Source organism: Ambystoma mexicanum, chromosome 1p, assembly GCF_040938575.1.
Source record: "Ambystoma mexicanum isolate Mex_15411 chromosome 1p, UKY_AmexF1_1, whole genome shotgun sequence".
In the NCBI taxonomy this organism is placed as follows: domain Eukaryota; kingdom Metazoa; phylum Chordata; class Amphibia; order Caudata; family Ambystomatidae; genus Ambystoma; species Ambystoma mexicanum.
Genome location: NC_090921.1, coordinates 627,126,825 through 627,139,044, shown reverse-complemented (window position 1 = coordinate 627,139,044; position 12,220 = coordinate 627,126,825). Strand labels below are relative to the sequence as shown.

The 12,220-nt window shown below is 45.6% G+C and overlaps 1 protein-coding gene across 1 annotated transcript in view; it reads left to right on the top strand.

The window, feature by feature from the left end:
* The first annotated feature begins 3,034 nt into the window (after window positions 1-3,034).
* LOC138577315 (class II histocompatibility antigen, B-L beta chain-like) overlaps window positions 3,035-12,220 on the top strand; it is a 436,072-nt gene continuing 426,886 nt past the window's right edge. Inside the window, exon 1 of the mRNA XM_069649617.1 lies at window positions 3,035-3,300. Within this exon, the coding sequence (XP_069505718.1) occupies window positions 3,243-3,300 (58 nt within the window). The 5' untranslated portion in view covers window positions 3,035-3,242. The remainder of the gene's footprint in view (window positions 3,301-12,220) is intronic.

The window sequence follows — 12,220 nt, the reverse complement described above, 5'->3', positions numbered from 1 at the left end:
TTATAAAAGACAAAGTTATTAAGTTTTCGAAAAATAAGTCTGCTTTTGTTGGGGCGAAATGTCCGCATAAGTACTCAAAGGAGGTTCAGTTAAGAAAGTGTTCAATGAGGAGAATAATTAGAGAAGTACAGCAGGGGTTTTGGAGTATAAATGAAAAAAGAAAGCAGGATTGGGAGAGAAAGGCAGGCCTATAAAAACTGGGTTAAAAGCAACAGGCACCTTCTTATGCAAAGAGACAGGCAACAGATGCTAGAGGCAGTCACAAAGTCACACATAATAGTAGAAATTATTGGAGCATCATTAACCCAAGAGATAGAGAAGAGGCTGTAGAATTAAATCATCCTATCCAAGAAGATGTCTGGTGCAAACACTTTGAAGAATTGTATAAATAAACGAGTGCACAGTCCCTAATGTTTCCATATGGTGATCAATGGAAGTTGGATATTACCAGAGAGCACCTACTGGCAATCAAAAAATCAGGGTCGAACTTGCGGCACCAGGCCCGAATGGCCTGTGTAACCTTGTTACGAAATAGGACCCCGAATAATGGGCTAGGATTCTTGGAACCTTGTTTCAAAGTGTTATTGACAAGAAAGCCTTTCCTTAATCATATCACTCGTCAGTCATCATCTGTGTTTGTAAGAAGGGCAATCGATTGGATCCAGGAAGCTATCGTCCAATTGCACTCCTGATGTGGAAAGCAAGATTTTTGCTAGATGCGTCCTGAGAAACTTGGAGGAGTTAATAGTGTCAACGTCGAGTTGTCCAAATTCCAGACAGGTTTTTGAAGGGGTACCGGCATGTATGCTGGTGGCCTCTTCATTCAGTCTGTGATAGCTTAATCTAGCATTGAGGGTAATGATCCCCTGTATGTAGAAAGTATTGACTTAAGCTTGGATTTTGATAAAGTGGATAGGGAGCAGGTATGGTCCAAACTTCTGAAGTAAGGTATTCCATATTATATCCTGGAAATTCGAATGAAGTTACATAATAATACAGAGGTCAAAGTGAGATTGGGAATGAATGGGGAGGTAAAAAAATCAATAGTGACAAACTGGGGTGGAAGGCAGGGGTGTGTCTTTGCCTCCTGCCTTTTCAATTTGTATTTAGCGGACCTAGGGGAACACTTGGAAATAGCTGAATATGTATCGCTGAGAGTAATGGGAGAGCCATGTTTCTGGGTGGCCTATGAGAACAACCTACTTTTACTAGACAGGATTCCTATTGGCCTTCGGAGGCTAGGGAGCACAGGATTAGAAAGTTGTCTTTATGGATTAAAAGAAACCAGTATGCAGGCCAGATGGAGTACATAAAAAAAAAATCTGTCAATTTACCCTACAGCCTTTGATCCTTTTCTACATGGGTAAAATAGTTCCTTCCTTGTTGTATGGCTTAGAACTCCTGACGTATGAAAAAATTGAGTTAGGTAAATTGGGAGAACTGATTTGGAGGAAAGCTCTCCTTTTGACGACCTGTGTACCAGTAAATATGCTTCATTTTGAACTGGGGTTAAATTGATTTCTATCGCTTGTTCAATCGAAGATGCTGCAATTCTTCAGGAAATTGGTAGTGAATACGCCAGACTCCTTGTATGCACTGATGGCAGAGCATCAGGTGGGGAATGGAGAGGGTGAGCCTTTTGGCCGTTTTTATGAGAATTGTATAATGGAAAAATGTGACGTGTCAATCGACATGCTGATCTCTGAACCTCAAAAGGTGAACAGTAAGATTCTTGACTTGGATTGGATTGCAACTTGTGAAGAGAGAGGAAAGTATAGATTATATAATGATATTAGTCGTGAGTCTAAAAAGAGAGGACATCTACCATACGACTTGAAGCAATGTCCAGATAGTCGTTACAGTGAAACACGCATGCAAATTCTTTTTAACTTGTTACATAGGGGGAGGTCTTGTTTTTAAGGGGTCAAAGGGAAAGTGCAATATGTAGATTTTGTCAGGATCCTTTGGAATCCCTGAGCCATGTAATGATTTTATGTCCTGTTTTACAAGAACTAAGGGAAGAATGTTTAGCTGACTTGTGTATGACAGTAACCAACTGAATAGTGAAAATGTATGGTTTGATAAATTACAAGGGAAGGGTAGCCTACCTCATTTTTAATAGGCATTGTGCAATATTTGAAAAGAGTGAAGATTGTGACATGAGTGAGTTGATTGTATTTCTGATTAATGACTTCTTCACTTTGATGTATAAGGTTTGAAAAAAAAAAGAATTTACACAAAAAAAGAACAAAATAAATACTGTCACTGCAAAGATGAGCCGGCACTGAAGGGTACACAGTCCAATCTTTCACAGATGAATTGAGAGTATAAATGAACCATGCAAACAAGCACGGAGTATAATATGCCCCTCAAAACAGATATGTTTTGTCTATGTCCGTTTCTGAGGTGTCATAAGTCCGGCAATGTCCCAGCAGAGGCGCTGCAGGGGGGTGGTGGCTCATCGGTAATGCGGTCTGTGGTAGAGCGGTGGTCATCGATAATCCCAACCCTGGACACCCGTGCTAAACCATGGCACATAACGCTCCTGCCCTTGAGTAGCCATCCCATGAAGAAGATCGTTTAAATGGAAAAGAAAGAAGAGACGGGAATTGCAAAATGACGTAAGAATGTATAAAAGTGCTTACCTTCTTGGCACCGAACGACCGTCAGAATACACATGCACAAAGATGCTGGAAGTCTATTCATGGCAAACAGGGACCAAAGTTGTCTCTATTTAACATTCAATCAGCAGAAACCATGCACTGCTTCCCACTCTATCGGTCCATCTTTCTAACTTCGCCTGTACAAACATTAAAGGTCCTCTCGAATGTAAATGCAGGGGTGGAGACAGAGTTGTCTTAATCCCTTTCTCTTCCCGTACGTCACCTCCCCCTCTCCCCGCACAATCAACATTTCTGCGTCCTCCTCGTTTTTGGACACATCCGGAACACGATTCGGCACTCCCTCTCCCACAGGTTGAAAGAATCTTCCGTTCCCAGCCCTCTAAGACTCCTCACGCTACCTGTACTTGAGTTACTGAACAGCCCCTCGATTTTCCTTGTAAAGGGAAGTTTAATTGAGAGAAACATAATAATGGCGTCAGTTCTCGGTGGGGAAACCGGTTGAACGGGATGTGTGACAGAGTGGAATACAGTTTACTGAGCGCTGTGGTCTGCTACTCTCTGGTTTCGGATGAAGGGCCGCTGACCTGAGCTCCAGCAGTTGTAATCCTTGACAGCGCGATGCCCCCACTTGCCTGGATTACAATCCTTCTCGCTCTCTCTTGCCCGTTTACAGCTGGTAAGTGACACCTTTATTTTTCCCTATTTTAATTAAAAGCCTAAACACACCAGAGCCAGGTGCATGGGTGCAAAAATGACACCAGGTAGCTCATGTTAGCTCAGCTTCCATACCTTATCATTTTACTCCTTACGCCTTTCCTTGAACAGTTTTTTAAAATATTTAATTTCCCCTTCCACGGGTGCCTACTTCCCCTAGGTCCCTCGCTTCCTAGGCCAATAAGGGCCAGCACTTAGTTACCCCCCACCCTCCCAGTGTTACCTCCGATCCCTATTCCCGGGACCTGTCCAACACACTGGAAAGGATCAGGACCATCTTAAAGGATTTTGGGGCCCGGGGCACAGATGCTTTTAGGGCCTCACCGGGGCCAAGAATTTAAGCGATCGCGAATTTCTCTCCCCACTCCCCAGTCCCACCCCCAATGCAATCACACCCCATAGTTTGACTTGCTGCCCCACAGCAATCAACATATGCATTGATACTCCCTTTCAGTCCCTTTACCCAGGGGTGGAGTGGCTTATAGGGAACTCTGGAGATTTCCTGGTAGGCCGCTGCTCCCTGGGCCTCTTTTGTGTGGTAACCTATTTTATTTCCACATTTTCTCATAGGAAATGGGCTTGCTCAAAAGAAGTAATGTGAGGCCACTTTGAACATTATTTCCAGAGTTTCCCATTCCACCCCTGCCCTTACCCTCTTCATAATTGCTGGAATCAGAAAAATAAACAAGTGGCAGTTCAGCTATACACACAAGGTTATCAATCTCAAACATAGGAAAGGCTGAGCTTCCCGGTGCTACTAGTTCATTACGAGTCTGGTGGGCCAGAAAGTCAGGCACCGGTAAATTGTAAGTCCCCATTCCCATAGCGTCCTGGGAACACGGAAGCGCCGGCACCGTTGCTAACGGTGCCGGCGCTTCCGCGAAGTCTTTGCCTGCTGTGGCCGCTGTGACCAGCAGGCTCAGACCTGTCGGGCACAGCGGCCACAGCAGGCAAACACGTAGTTTCCCGTTCCGGATACAAGGGTGCCGGTGAGCTTACCGGAACCCCTGTTTCCGGACCGGCAAACTTAGAATGAAGCCCTGAGTCCACCTTTCTGGAATTTGGCACTGTGATCTGGCATATGGACACACATATCTGTTAGGAGTGTTTACCAAACTGAACTATCTTCTGAAAAATCGTGAAACTTGCATTTATCTTTATGCATTTCAACTTTCAAAATGTATCTGATCAATATACTCCCCACATAAGGGTGAAGCTCCAGAAGTTGTACAATAATGACCAGACAAACCAGTCAGATTCTCAAAAATGAGTGCAAATAGAGAACTGTTTTAATTTTTCACATTTCAGAAATGCAGACCACCTTATTCTCAAAGCTCCCTTAAATACATTAGACTCAAAGCGCACTCCCAAAATTAATGTATTACAGGTTCCATGCAACCATGTTTGTGCTTTGAGTTTATTTCACAGTGACATGTCATTAAAGGGCATGCCACTGTGAAATGTGGTATTAAAGTAAAAATGCATTTCTATCCTTGTTTGAAGGATAGAAATGCAAATGTGAGAGCAGCTACTAACACTGCTCCTCTCCCACTTCAAAGAAAATGCATGAAAGGTTTAGAAATTAACTGATCTATACAGACGGTCTGATGAAATAAAACCTCCCTGTACCGCTAGTCTTGAAAAAATAGACCAAGTACGTAATGTTTGTCTTAATAAAGTTTTACACAAAGATACACAATTCCTAAAAATGTTCTGCATGAATATGACCCAACACAACAAAACATGGTAGATATGGTACCTCCTATTCAGTAGTTTGCTGCCCGCAGGACTTCCACCGTAATCCTTTCCAAATCAAAACTATTTTTCACTCGGAACACACCTCCAAATTAAGGTACCTTTAAAAATAGGAATCAACATCAGGCAACATGCTATCACATAGATTCACATGAATTTAGCTAGAGACACACGAGTGTACCACTCTCAACAAAACAAGGACAATTTCAATGCCAACATACCTTATTTAAATGTAGTAACCAATCACTACTATTACCCACCTAAAATCTTCATGGGAATGCTTCATTTGTACAAAATGTTTTACCATCGGTGCCATTAGTATTTGATTTTTTAAGCAATTACGGTGTTCCACCATACGTATGCAGCATTTCCTGTTAGTTTTTCCAATATTGGTAAAACATTTTGTACAAATGATGCATTCCCATGAATGTTTTAGGTGGGTAATCTTGAAGAAGATTGGTGGTAAAAAAAAAACAGAAATAGACCGCAAATTACTATTGTTTGAACAAAAAATGATTTTTAAATGTCAAAGTCACATTATTGGTCTGAATGAAGAAATGGATTGGCAGCGTACACATGAATGATGGGGTATCTGTGGTTTGCGAAAAACTGTTTTTCCACTAAGTAATAACCTTGTGTCCTCTGTAAAAAGGTGTTGCTAGTGTGTTTTTAACTTGTTTGTATAATTAACACAGAATGCTAGTGCACCATCAGGATGTCTTTCAAGAAATAGATACATTCAGTGGTTGTGCCATACAGTACCTGGTTACATATTACCCATATCTTGATATGCCATACTTGGTTGATAATGGTCTATGCTGTAAAAATAAAATGAAAATAGATTGTTACATTTTCTAAAAGCAATCCAGTGCCGTTTATCAAATTAAGTAATTTGGGGTTCTGTCATCCTTATTATCGTTCCCTTTCAATCTTGGGCTGTCTGACTTGGTTAAGTCTGTTTTCCATGTCTATGGCCAAATATATTTGTTTTTTTTTAAATTTACTATTGCCGGATGTTTTTACGTTCTATCTACCCTAAATTGGTTGTTTATGGTTGAAGTAGGACAATGTGGTTCCTTTGTATACATTTTCATAGTTGCGATCATTTAAGAGTTTAGCCGCCAGTGCACAGTTCTCTTTTTGTATCCATGGAGGACTAACTTTCAGTCCGTTTTCCATTGCGGCATCCCAATGGAATAGGTACACACTACCTGTGCAGAGCACGATCAGTACGGTTCGTGCAGACGTGGTGCACAGATGGTCGTTGTTCCCTGCTCGCGCCACTGGCGCCAGGACAGGGTCCAAAAGGTCCCAATTGGGACTTGCTGGCACTCGGAACCGGGGTTATGGGTCTGCTTCCAAGGGAGTCGGGCAAGTCCTGATCTTTTGGAAGCCGAGATCATGACAGCACCCCCCCTCAAGGCCCCTCCCAAACCGGGCTTCTCCGGGGGTTTGGGCTTGTTAGGAAATGTTTGATGAAATCTTTTGATTAGACGAGGCGCGTGGACATATTCTGCAGGTTCCCAGGATCTTTCTTGGGGACCGTAGCCTTTCCAGTCAATCAGGTAAAATAGTTTAGATTTGGAGATCTTGGAATCCAGGATGCTTTTGACTTCAAACTCGAGTTCTCCATCAACTAGAATAGGTTTTGGAGGCTCATAAAGATGCCCAGTCCCAGCGCTGGAAGCGCCGGGCTCATAATGCTTGGGTGGATTTACCTGCAGCAGACCATGCTGCTTACTTACCTGCCAGTTGAACCCTTGATCCTCTTCGGTTTGGGACTACTTTTCCTGTTGGGTGGGGCAGGAGCCACTCCCTAGGTTCAGAACACTGGAACTCTTCTGGAAAGCAGGAACTCTTTTCTTACCTAGGCGTGGCTGTGGAAGGAGACACCTAAGCACTACAGGAGGCTATTTAAACCACACCCGATGGATGAATCTTGCTTTGCGTTATTCTGCATTCTCTGCAGCAGAACGCTCATCGTGTCTTTTGCTTCTGATCCTGGGCCTAAGGGAACAAAGGCTTACCATCCTGGAATCCAGTCTTCAGCAGCACCTGTAAAGACAAAGAAAGAACAGGTTAGCACTACGGTCTTCAGTGGCAGCGCATCTCTTACCTGGTCCATCGGCTGTCACCAACGCCTCGCGCTGCATTCCGGCATCTGAAAGACAAAGGCTTACCTACTCTTCGCATGCTCCGGAGGTCTTCGCACTGCATTCCGGCATCTGAAAGACAAAAGCTTACCAGCTCTTCGCACGCTCCGGAGGCCTTCGGCGCTGCATCCCGCATCTGAAAGACAAAAGAAGGTGCGTTTAAAGACATTGGGCAACTTTATTACTCGCGTGCCATTACTCCTTCCCACGCCGAATCCAGTGGGTATTCCAGCACCCTCCAGCTTCTCTAAAGCTCCGAACTTGTACCTGCAAGATAAAAGGGACAGTTAGTGCGCATCGTGAAGCAGGCTACAAGCGCTTACTTACGTGCTTACAGGCGCTCCTATTCCTCACGCGGGTTCGATCCTCAACTCTCATCAGCCCGCCATCCGCCATCGCCGGAACCCTGCAAAACAAGAGATATCATTACAAAAGACTTTTAAGACATTTGAAGTGCCCAGAACTTACCGTTCGTGCAGTTAACGACGGACAGCAGTCCTCTGAGGTCAAGAGGCCTGCACCCTTATCCAGTGAAGAAACTGGTTACGGCACCCTGCCCCGAGGCAGATGGAGAGCCCGGCGTTCACTTACCTAAGGTGAGGGTGTTAACCTTTGGGGTTCTACAGGAGAAGAGAAAGGGAAGAGGAGAGAGGCACCCAATAACCCCAGTTCATTAATCCCATATTTTCTATCTGCAGACATCTTACTCTTCGAGTCAGACATACAGTGCACAGAGGTCCAGTCCAAAGAGCCAACCGTGTGTTACACATCACCTTTGAAGATACGGCATTCACCCAGTCAAGACCGGCGCCTATGCGGGAATCAGGTGAGCGTTACACATCCATTCCCTTGTGATCACATCTTGGATGCTCTGAAACACTGGTAGACTGATACTGAGGACAGCCACAACACATCTCTGTGCTTCAGGGACATACACAGGCACAGTGGTGACTGTAACATTAAATCCATGTTATGTAGGAGATGTGTGTACACTTCCCTACAATCTCCTTCCTCAGAAGCGTTCCTGCCAGCACTCCTTCATCAGCTGCCATCATCTCTTTGGGGCGGGCCTCCCCTTGATGGATGATCCAGGGATGAAGTTGAAGTTGGCCTTATGGGGGGAGAAGTTGAGGCTGGTGCAGGGGCAGTCGGGCATTAATGCATGTGTCCGTGATCAAGGGTTTCTGCATGATTGCAGAACTCTTGAGGGTGAGAACAGGCTCTGATGAACCAGGGATTACTGGAGGAGGAGGCCTGGTGGGACTCTCCTGGGGCTCCTCATGTGGGAATGTGACCTGGAAGAATGTTTCTTGCTCCTGTGTCTAGCATCCCTTCTACTAGAATGGGTGCAGGATATGTGAGCTCTCCTGTCCCATTGAAACCTGTGAAGACCTCCAGTGTCTCTGCTGCATAGCTAAGTAAATCAGGACAAGCGGTAATCACAGGGGGCGTGGGGAGTTGGACAACACTGAATTGTTCTAGTGAAGTACTGCTGCCAATTCCTGCTCTGCAAGCCCTTGCTCTGACCCTTGTCACACTCTTGCACTGAACCACGGAGTTTGTCCCAAATGGCCATCATCATATACAATGTGTGGATAGGCCTCTCTGTTTTGTTCCATGGGAGGTGGGTGGGGAGGGTGTGTGGTTAATTAAACTGCACCCGCAAGCCGGGCATATTTTTTTAATTTTATTGCTTATAGTGTGAACTAAGCTTGAGAGTAGCGGACCACTTTACAACAGGATTCTGTCGGAATTGGGCTTAGCCTCATTCTCCTCCACCTCCATCTCTGCTCTAACGCCTGCTCCCCTGCCTCCCTTGGCACCCCTCCTCCCGCCCCCTCACTCTCCTCCCTCCTGCCCATAGCACCGGATGAGGTCTCTAAGTGGTCTGCTCTGTGTAAGCTTCCTCCAAACAGGTGCTCTCCTGCTCCTCCAGAACCATCAAGGACATTTCCTCTCTTGCCCCGGCTCTTGCTGACGTTTATAACCACTCCTTTGCCACTAGCTCTTTCCCTCTATCCCTCAAGCACTCCCTTGTGCACCCTCTCCTAACAAATCTGTCTGCTGGCCCCTCCTGCCCAGCTATCTATCTCCCTAGCTCTACTACCTCCTTCCTGGGTAAACTCTTGGAAATGTTGGTCTTCCTCCCACTGATCCTCCGCACTGATCTTGTTGGTTGGCTTCATTACCATCAATCTGGATTCCTGGCATCCAGAGGCACAGAAACTGCTCTCCTGAACATTCGTGAAACCATGCTTGCAAATCTCGACTCCAACTCTCCTGCTGTTCTCATTCTCCTCAATCTCTCCTCTGCATTTGACATGGTCAACCATTCCATCTTCATAAAATTACTCTGTGACATCCTCTGCAGGGCACTGGATTGGCTGACCACCCTTCCCAGCTCCAACTGGGCCCTTTCTCCTCCTCCACCACCCTCTCAACCTGTGGCGTCCCCAGGGCACTATCCTATCACCATGGCTCTTCAATAGCTATCTCACCCTCTTGCCCACCTGATCTCCTCCTTCTGTCCTCATTTCCAGTGTTATGACAATGACACACAGCTTTCCTTCAAACTTCCCTCTACTTCCCCCTCTTCCTCCTCTCTCATCCCTGACTGTCTGTCTGCTATTCAGTCATGGTGCGCAGTGAATGATCTCTGTCTCAATGATAGTAAGATGGAGATCCTCCTCATCAGAACACCTGCACCCTCTTTTCCTCCTATCCTCTGGCCACCCTTCTTGGGCCCTCTAACCCCGCCATCTTGTGAGGCCAAAAACCTTGGGGTCATCTTCGACTCTGCTCTGTCCTTCACCCCTAACATAACGGACCTTACCAAGAAGTCCCACATCCAGCTCCACCTCCTCAGAGGCATTCTTCCTTTTCTTACCTTACCCCAGAAGCTCAATGTCTCCAGAGGTCCGGTCCTCTCCAGACTGGACTACTGCAACAGCCTCTTTCTCAATCTCCCTCTTTCCTCCCTTTTTTCCCTCCAGCTAATCCAGAACAGGGCTACTGGATTTATCCTTGGCCTCAAGCCCAGGGAACATATCTCACCAGCCCTAAAATCTCTCCACTGGCTCCTTGTCGTTACATTGATCAAGATCAAGACCCTCTGCATCATCCACAAGGCCTTCTGGGGCCTGGGAACCATCTACCTGTTCTGCCATTGGTTTTTATTCCTCCCGTTCCCTTTCCATTTAGCCTTGTGGCGCTGTGAAACACAATTTGCTGTATAAAGCGCCTTACAAATGTGCAATAAATAAATACAGTAACGCAGCACTATTGGTGGAGGGAGAGAGGGATTTTTATCAGTCTGGCAGGTATTCTTGAAAGAGACACATTTTTAGTGTTTTGTGGAACTGGAAGTTGGTAGGGGCATTTTGACCCTCTATTGGGATTGAGTTACAGACGGTCGGGGTGTGGCAGGAGCAGCACTGCTTGCGAGTCTGCTCTTTGCAGGCAGCAAATCTATTCCTTTGCATACTTTCAATGCGCAACATTAAATGTTAAGGCCACTTTGTGAGCCATGGCGCGGTTATCCCAAGCTCCTCAAGAAAGCATGGACCATGCCACACTTCGGGCCGGCCTGGACCACCAAGCATGCGCAATGCCAATGATGATCATGTCACTGCAGGGACACGCGCACACTGAGCTAGGTGAAATAGGCAAGTATGTTTTTTAATCAAAGCTTAAATATTTCCCCTAACGTAGAAGCAAGGGGCAGAATCTGGTTCCTGGTACCCAAATGTACCAACGGCCTGTGGCTTGGTAAATTGTTTAATTGGGGGGTGTAAATATTTATAACAACAAACAGGGTATGTTGTTGGAGTAGGATCCCAAGGGAGGGCACGGACAAGCCGTTGGATTCCTTTTAACCGTTAAATCAAAAACAAGCGTGGTAGCACAAAAACAACGGTTTTGTAGGAAATAATGTTTTAATACTTGAAAAAATCTGGGGCACACAACTGGAGGTGTGTATCCTCTAACTATTAAGTGCAAGGCGTTTACAGGAGGGTGGCAAATCCAAAGTGGTTGGTGCTTCACAGTCCAGGAATGGGGATTAGATGACCGGTGTAAATATTTGCCACATGTATGCATGAGTGACCGAGCAAAGTGCGAGAGTTCAAACCAACAAAAGAGCGATCCCCTGAGGACATGTTTTGAATAATGGGCTAAAATGGTGCATTATACATCACACTTTCTGTGAAAAAATGGTTAAAAGCCAGACAGTTTGCAAACATTTTTGTAGGGTAAGTTATGAATAGATCTAAAAGATACAAGTCACCAATAATGCACAGAAGCATTTCCCAACAAGCAAAATCTCACTGTGGAAAAACCTCACAGCAGCAAAATTCAAAGTGGCAACATTCGAAATGACAAAACCTCACTGTGGCAAAATTAAAAAATGTCAGAATTCAAAGTTGAAAATTAAGAGTGTCAACATTCTAAATGTCAGCAGATTACGACATCCCTTTATGTTCTTCTCCATTGTCCCTTGGGTTGGTGGGGGTGGGAGGCTACAGCAGAGTGCTGGGCAACAGCCTTAATTTCACTGGCTGCTCGCAAAGGCTTCCCTGGGAGAGACCAAGATGAATGCCCAGCAGCACCAATCGGGGTCTGGGTGTGAGGGAGGGGGGTGCAGGCTGTGGGAGGGTAGGAAGGTGAATGGGGGAGTAGACTGGGAATTGAGTGGGGCAGGGGATGGGAGGTCAGGATGTAAATGGGGTGGGTGTTGCTGGAGAAATATAAGGCTGAAGGTCATAACTTACCTGTGTGCCTGGAGCTGGTGGTCTTCCTCAGAGAGTTGTTGGAAGCAAAAGAACCTCCCCGGCTTAGTTTTCTCTGTGCTAGTTGGTGCTGCTTATCCAGGTCCCGTGACACGCAGCAGCTCCAATTAGAGCCCGGGGATGGTTGACTGTGGGAGTGTAGGGAGGTGGGTGGAGGAGTGGACTGGGAATCGAGTGGGAAATGGAA